General features: G+C 57.5%; 1 protein-coding gene across 1 annotated transcript in view; it reads right to left on the bottom strand.

The window, feature by feature from the left end:
- The window catches only part of EFNA2 (ephrin A2), a 47,179-nt gene extending 38,837 nt beyond the window's left edge, over positions 1 to 8,342 (bottom strand). Inside the window, exon 1 of the mRNA XM_015651704.3 lies at positions 8,212 to 8,342. Within this exon, the coding sequence (XP_015507190.1) occupies positions 8,212 to 8,333 (122 nt within the window). The 5' untranslated portion in view covers positions 8,334 to 8,342. The remainder of the gene's footprint in view (positions 1 to 8,211) is intronic.
- Positions 8,343 to 8,358: the final 16 nt, after the last annotated feature.

The following is an 8,358-nucleotide window of genomic DNA, read 5'->3' as shown; positions in this document are numbered from 1 at the left end:
GTGGTGGGAATATTGTGGTGGGAATATTGTGGTGGGAATAGCGTGGTGGAAATATTGTGGTGGGAATACCGTGGTGGGAATACCGTGGTGGGAATATTGTGGTGGGAATATTGTGGTGGGAATACCTTGGTGGGAATATTGTGGTGGGAATATTGTGGTGGGAATACTGTGGGGAATACCATGATAGGAATACCATGGTGGGAATACCGGTACCGGTATCCACAGGGAGCGGCGGCTCCGGGTCTAGCACTGGGATGGTGTTTAATGGAACCGACCTGGCACGGGCAGCTCCGACATTTGCACGGACACACGGATGTCACAGCTGCAGGGAAAATGGGAAAATCCCACAAAACAAGGCCGGAGCAGCTGGAAACAACAAGGAAAGTGGAAAACTGGGAGGTCAGGAGGAGGTGATGTGCTGAGGGAGCGTAGGGATGGATCCCACAGGATCCCACCAGGTCACGAGTTTATCCCATGGGATCCCACCATGGCAAAGGTGGATCCCAAAGGATCCCAGCACCACAGCCCAGGTGTATCCCACGGGATCCCACCATGGCACAGCCCCACCAGGACATGGCTGGGCCCCGTGGCTGTTCCTCTCCTGGCAGCGGCATCGCTCGCTGCTCCGCTGAGCCTTGGGAAGCAAACACGGGAAAAGGGGAAAAAATTTAACAGGGGAGGAAATAAAAAAAAAAAATAGGCTAAATCCCCGTTTCTGCATGCCTCTCCCTTCATTAATGACCAAAAGGAAAATGTCGAACGGATGCGAACGGGGCTCGGAATGGGAGCGCGGATCCTCAGAATGGGAGCGCGGATCTCGCTGCCCCGGCGCTCACTGGTTTCGCCAGAGCCGAGCGCCATCGATCCCGGGCTTTGTGCGCAGCTGGAGATGGATCCACGAGCAAGCTGGGCCAGATGGGCTGATCCCAAAACTGCCAGCACCTCCATCCCCTTGGAAGGGCTCACCCTGGACCCCTCACTGCCCTGGGCACCCCTCATCAAGGGCATGGGGAAGGGGAACTCATTCCCCCACCTTCATTATTATTCCAGGCAGTAAATTTCCCTCCCTTGGAATATTTTCCCCCACTGGTGTTGCTTTGAGCGCCTCATCCCCCTCTGAAGTTCAGGACCCCCCACCCCGTGCGGGGGCACAGAGCCCGGCTTCAATCGGAGCGGGGCGGAGGTGGGGGCTTTCCCAACCCCTTTGGAGAAGGATCCTCTTGTCCCCCATCACATCTGCAACCCTGAGGGACGCGGGGAATATTCCAGGGGCAGAGCAGGATCTGGGATGGAGAGCCCAAAGTTCTGCTCCACATCCCAGCGGGGACAAGGACACTCCTGGACACTGCCTGGCTCCCTCCAGCCAAAGCGGTGAATCCCATCAGGATCAGGGCTCACCCCCGTCTCTTGCCGAGGGATGGGATAAGGTTAGAACAGGATAAGGCCAAGAGAGAAGTGGAGCAGGATTTGTCCAGCACAAGGGGATAAGCTTTGAGGACCCCTGGTTTGAGCACCCCTTCCAAAATGAAGGATTGACTAAAGGTGACTCCTGTCCCAGACGGGGCTGGCAGGGAGGGGTCACACCAAGGAAAACACCGGGAACGCTCCCAGACTCCAAGCACCAGCCCCGCCTCGCCAAAATCCACAGGGCTTTGATTTCTCCACGGGTTTGGGGCTCAACAAGATAATTTTGGCAAAACCACTTCCCAGCCGCTCTTTAGGATGAAGCTCCAGGCTGGCAGCTCCATGGATCTCCCCACCGCCAAGCCCAGTTCACACGGCCGGGCAGCACAGCTGAAGCCATCGGGTGACCCCGCTGCTGACCCCGCTGCTGACCCCAGCCCTGCCCTCACCCCCTCCCAGCACAGCCCCCTCACATCCCCCCACAGCCCCCGCTCCGCTCGGCTTTTGAGCCGGGAGCCTCATTAGGAGGTAATTAGCTCCGGAACAATGGGAAGCTCTTTAGCAGCCCAGGCACAGCGGCAGCAACAAGCCAAGGGGGAGCGAGGGAGGAGAAATAAATAAATAACAACACTGTGACCACCCGGGAACAAACCAGGATGGAGCAGGGACACGGCTCTGTCCCGCTGCCCTGCTCTCAGCCTCGTCCCTTCCCGCTTTTCCTGCCGGGATCAAACCAGCCCTGGCGCATCCCGCACCCAAAAAAACCCCGTGGGCACCGTGTCCCTGACACTGCTCCCAGCCAGCCTGTGGGAACAGCCAGGGAATCCCCAAATCCAGAAGGGCTGGTGGCAAAGAGTCTGGAGCCACAGACACCCCTAAACATAGCCCTGGCTTGGCAGGGGGCTTCAAAAATGCCTCTGGAATTCATCTGGCAAAGGCCAAAGCGGCCAGTGGCTCACCCCAATGTTTCTCCAGCTCTGGAGAATCATGGAATCACCTGGGTTGGGAAAGAGCTCCAAGATCATTGATTCCAGGCAATGATCCAGCCTGGACCCTTGGTGCTTCCCCTGCACTTGCGGAGACCAAACAGGGCCTGGTCCTGGTTTTGGGATGGATCTCCAAGCAGAGGGAAGCGGCCGGACATCGGGATGAGCATTGGGTCATGGCAAAGAGGGAAAAGGAATTTAAACACCTCTTAGGGGCTGCAGGTAACAGCACTCCGAGCTGCTCACCTTCCATAAATCCCATTAAATCCAACGAAGCGGGGCAGGATCTCTGCCCCAAGTGGGGAAAACCAGCTCGGATCAAAACGGAGCCTCAGAAATCATGATTAATATCTAACACAAAAGAACCGAAATTGTCACCATCAGGAACGAGGAGCTATTTAAGGAACAATTGCTGCAATTTTCCAGCCAACCCAGCAGCTGAACCTTGTCAGGCACAGGCAGGTACGCTCCAGCCGGCTCCTGATGTGGCACTGGGATGGACACAGCCGGACAGCGCTGTGCCTGGAGCCAGGTAAAGCCACAGCCAGGTAGATCCCGGAGCCCCCAGGTAGGAATTCCAGGGGAATGTCACACAGGGGTGGCACAGCATCGCCAGACAGGGGCGTTTTTGGCATTGGATTATTTGTGTGTGTAAAGTGTGTTTATGTGGGGGGAGGGTGGGTGAATAAACACCCACGTATGTAAATAAATTTCTAATTTATATAACAGATATAAATATATTTGTATGTAAATACATATAAATCTATATGTATATAAATACACGTCTTTCTTTATACAGCAGCACTTTCCAAGCTACCTGAGGGCATCTCTCAGCCCCTGGACTGTTCCCACTGCCCACCTGGTGCGTGCCCCTTCCCACCAGGACACCCCAGGATCCGGGGGGGGGTCCTGGGGACCAATGACCCTCCGGCAGCTCCGCACGCCCCCAGCCCATCCTCGCATTAGGATGCGGCGCATGGCCGGCATTTGGATACCAAATGTGCAACCAGCAGGGAATGTAATTGCGGTCCCTGGAAAGGGACAGGCGGAGACGGAGACGGGCACGGAGAGAGAATCCTGTCAGCGACGCCGGCCCGGTGGTGTCTGCTCTCCATTAACCACTCGCCGCAGCCCTGGGCTGGTGAGGAATTGCTAACACGGCTTAACGGGCTGGAAAAGAGGGGTGGGAAGGGCTGGGAGTGATCTCGGCACAAAGGGAGAACAGACGGAGGAAAACTAAAAGAGCAGGAATTGCACAGGACGAGGAGGAGCGCTGGCACACCCAAACACCCAGCACTGCTCTGGCACCCCGAGAGGGGACTCAGCCTGATGGTGACACAGGAACAAACCCAGTGCCAGGGTTAAAATTCACATTCAAATCACTCTAAGGGGTATCAGGGCATGGTTCTTTCAGAGGCTGATGTGGGCTCCAGTATGATGCCCGTGGGAGCAGGGAGTGGGGACACAGAGAACTGGGGACACGTAGCAATGGCCGTGACCCCAAAAGTCCCAGCCACAGCCAGGACACAGAGGTTTTGGGATCCAGCCCCACTCCAACATGGAGACATGGGTGGGATCCTCCAAGCTGAGCCTTCCTGCTCGGCCACCTCTCTGCAGCACCAAATTCCCCTGGATAAAACACATGTGGCATCGTCTTCGCTCCCCTGATGGAGAGGTGGCACACGCAGCCACCAGCGGCCCGGCCACAGCCCCTCGTGACACACAGGTGGGCAAGCTGGCCCTGGCTTGGGTGGTCAGTGGGTCACGGCCACGGCTCTCCTGGCCATGGCCACCGCGCTCCAGGCTCTTGGACAAAGCACCAGCAACCAGCAGGCGCCAGGGCTGCAGCTCCAGGAGATGGGAATGCAGGAAAAGGGGCACAAAATCCAATGGGATTGGGAACACGATCTAAATCCCCTCCAAGGCGTGCCCCATTCACCCCAACTCCACCACCCCTTTCCCCCCAAAGTCCCGCTCTGCCATCAGCGCCGGCCCTGAGCATCACCTGGCTCCGTAAATCCCCCTGCCAGAAACCATTTCTCCGCTTCCCGATCCCAGGATTGGGGAGTGCAGAGGAGCAGAACAGAAATCCCAGCTGTGCTCACAAACCACACCGAAAAATAATACAGAAATCAGCAAAAGAACCGTTCGGAGGCAGCGCCGTGACCCCGGCGTTAAACCAGGCCACGGGCACGATCCCGCCCGGTCCCAGGGATCTGTGCTGTGAACAGAGGGATTCTGCACATTCCCGATCCAGGCACACGGCAGTGACCGCGGGATTGCTGCAGGAACACCGACCAGCATTCGGGAATGACGATTCCCTGCCCGTCACCCGGCTGTCGGCAGAGCTGGGGACGGCAACAAATCCCAAACCCTCCGTCCTTCCTTGGCCTTCCAGGGGTTTCCAGCAGGGCCACGAGGCCACGGGTCAGGATCAGAGGACTGGGGACCTTCTGAGGACAGGTCGCTCCTTCCCACAGACCTTTTCCCCCATATCACGGAGGTTTTCCCACATCCCAGATTTTTCTGCCGCACGGCGCCGCGTGCCGAGACATCCACCCTAAACCCGCCATGGTGTGGGGGGCAATGGGGGCCAAAACTGGACCCCCCAACCCACTGGTGATGCTGGACACTCCAGCACACCCAAATCGACCTGGTTGGCTCCCAAGACAAATCCACCCTGGAATCCTACGGGTGAGCGGCTCCCGCACCTCCAGCCGGGGAACACGGAGTGACGGCGGGAAGAGCCCTGGGTGTTGTGCCAGACCCCTGCCCGCAGTGCCGGACCCCTGCCCGCAGTGCCAGACCAGGGAGGAGCCCCAAGGTCCCATCCAGGGGTGCATCACCCCGGACACGACCAATGGATCCACCCGCAACCGGCCCGGCCACCGCATCCACACCCGGAGAGCGACCATCGGCAGCGCCTGTGCCACGGAGCAAAAATCCACACTTCCACACGGTACCAAAACTGCCTGTTATTATATAATTCTACCTTCATCATCCTTCATTTTTTTCCTGGATAACCCAGGAGCTCCATCCAGCCAAACGTTTTCCCAGCGCATCCTCGCAAAACCATTTAAAAATAAAAATAAACCTTGTAAATCCACAGCGAGTGGTTAAATCTCTCCCCAGAACAGGGAAATTGCAGCATCCCGAGGTACCACTTATTTTTAATTTAGCCCCAATTATGAAATATAGAATTATTCTAATCTGGGCAAATCATATCGACCATGAGATTTATTCCTGTCTTTTATAAAATATAGATTGCTGTGTAAACCTGAGGAAAAATATTTAGTGGCAGAGAAGGTCTGTGGGTTCAAACAGGACATTTTAACCTTGGGTCTTTTCCCCTTTTATTTTTAAACCCCTTTTTATTTCCTCCTTACTAAATGAGGTGTTGGTTGGGGGAAAAAAAGAGAAGGAAAACGAGGGACCAGAAAACACATAAATACGTTTTTTCTTCATTTCTAAGAACGAGACGGTCTTGTAGTAACTCCAGAGCAAAAATAAACCCACCGCTGGGTTCAAAAAGGGAATAAGCAGGAAACTCAATGGCAATTTCAATCTTTGCAACCCCTAATAAATTGCCTCGAATTCCGAGAGCCGAGGGCGCAGGCGGGGAGCGCTGGTGACACGGGGCGCTCCCACATTGGGGAAATTTGGGTCACATCCCGGAGCCAGGCACTGCGGACGTGCCTGCTGAACCCACCAGCCATTGTCTGCTCTTCCCTGCCAGCCCCTCGCGCTTCCCTCCGCTCCATTTTATTTCCCCCCCTCCTCCTCGAAAATATTTTCCCTGCCAACAGCAGATTTAGAAATGTATAAATATATAAATATATACGGGATAACGATCCACCGTGGATTTTTCGCGGAGAAATTCTCGGCGGCTTCTACGAGGGGGCGAAGGGGATGGAGCCGACGCCATCAGCGGTGCTGGGTCCCGGGACGCCCGTCCCCAGCGGCCAAGGGGCTGCTTTTGGCTGTTGGCTCCACCGTTGGAAGCCTTGGGTGCCAAATCCCAGCCCCAGGAACCCTTGGGCGCCAAATCCCAAAACGTCAGAACCTTTGGGCGCCAAATCCCAGCCAGCGGAAGCCTTGGGTGCCAAATCCCAGCCACCGCCCCAAGCACCCTCATCTCTGGGATGTCGGAGTTGGACTGGGATGGGGGGGTCCCTCACACACGTTTGGCATTTTGGAGAACAAAAGAAAAGAGCCCAAAGTGTGTGAGCTCGAGGGGGGAGCACCAGGAGCCAAAACCAAAAACTTCGCAATGGGCAATAAAAAAAAAAAAAAAAAGAAGAAAAAAATAATAAAAAAAAAAAAGAAAAAAATTAAGGGAAAAAAAATATAATTCCCTGGCTCTTACAATCCCCCACAAAAATGTGAGGGAGATAATAAAATCCATATGCACCGCGGGCGGCCCGCGGCGCAGGCACCACCGCCAAGGCACCGCCACCAAGGCACAAAGGGACGGGCTCGCCCCAATTTTGGGGCGGCGAGAGGGGCTCGGGTGGGTCCCCCCCAAAGGGATGTGTGGAGGTCGGATGGACACCGGGCGCTGCTGAGGCTCCTCGGCCCCACGCACGTCCCAAAACACCGCCAGGAACTTTACCCAACTGCGCCGGTGTCATCGAGGGAGAGAAGGCGGCACCGAGGGTCCCCTCATGGATGGCAGTAGGGGATGAGCCACCAGGAGCTGGAGGAGCCTCCTCACGTCGCTGGCAGCCCTGGGGACGAGGACCAGGCCACGGTGTGCCCCACGAGGCCGCTCGTCACGCAGGGACCGAGGGGGACAAAGAACCCCCCGTTTGACCCAGAAAACAGGGACAGCCCAAAGCCGGGGGCTGCGTCCACCGAGCTCACTCCTCACCACCCACAGACACTGCCAGGCTTGGGAGAACTTTGAGGAATTTTGGGGGAAATGGGGGTTTGATGGCTGGTTTTTGTTTTTTGCAGGAATCCCTACAAACGGGCCTGTTCAGACCCCAAAGGGTGTCCCCAACAAGGAGGGTAGGGGGTCCCTAGAGTCCCAACCACCTGAGCATTCCCAGAGCAGAATTCCTCCTGCTTCCAACTCACCAACAGTTTTTGGTTCCTCAAAATCATGAACAAAGAAATACGACAGAAACGAAACTCTTACCCCCAAAGAAAAAACACTTGGTGGGGAAAAAAAACCACACAGAAAAATCGAAATTCCAACTGGAGTCAGAAAACGAAGCCAACTGTGGGGATTGCGCTTCCAGGATGGGAATGATCCGGGAACAGCAGGGCCGGCCATCTCCAACTCCGCACCCCCCGTGCCCCCCTCCGGCCCGTTTTACCATTTCGTCCCCAAATCGTTCTTTCCGACTCCCCCCGCAGCCGCAGCCGCCGCTTTGGGCGGATTTCGGGGTTTTTTCCACAGATTCCTCATCCCGGGAGAGGGACCGGGGGGGACGGCGTGGAGGGGGGAGGAACTTGAACTTCCCCGAAGTTGGGCGCGGAGGGGCCGGGGGGGCCGAGCCGCAGCCGCCACCGCCCCCGGGAACGCGCCCCGCGCCCCGCGATGCTCCCGGCGCTGCCGCAGCCCCCGGGGACGATCCGCCCGGGGCCCCGCGGGAACTTTCGGGGGAGGGAGCCCCGGGGACCAACCACCCCCCTCCCGCGGCCGCCCAGCCCGTTCACCGGAGCCCACCGGGGGTTCGAGGGGGACCCGAGCCGAGCCGGGCGGCGGCGGCCGCTGTCAGCGGGCGGCAGCGGGCGCTGAGCGGGTGTGTGCGCGGGGGGGAAACACCGACTGCTACTCGGGCGCCGAGGCCGCCCCCGCCGCCCCCCGCCTCACCTGGGATTGCTCCGATTCCAGTAGACGGCGAACCGGTCCGAGATAACTTTCCCGGTCTCGTCGGTCCAGACGCAGACGCCGAGGAGCGCGGCGAGCAGCGCGGCCGCCCCGCAGCGCACCATCGTCCGGGCGGGCGGCGGGCGCGGC

Source organism: Parus major, chromosome 28, assembly GCF_001522545.3.
Source record: "Parus major isolate Abel chromosome 28, Parus_major1.1, whole genome shotgun sequence".
NCBI classification, from domain to species: Eukaryota; Metazoa; Chordata; class Aves; order Passeriformes; family Paridae; genus Parus; species Parus major.
The sequence above is the reverse complement of the archived record's forward strand: the minus strand, read 5'-3'. Positions and strand labels throughout refer to the sequence as shown.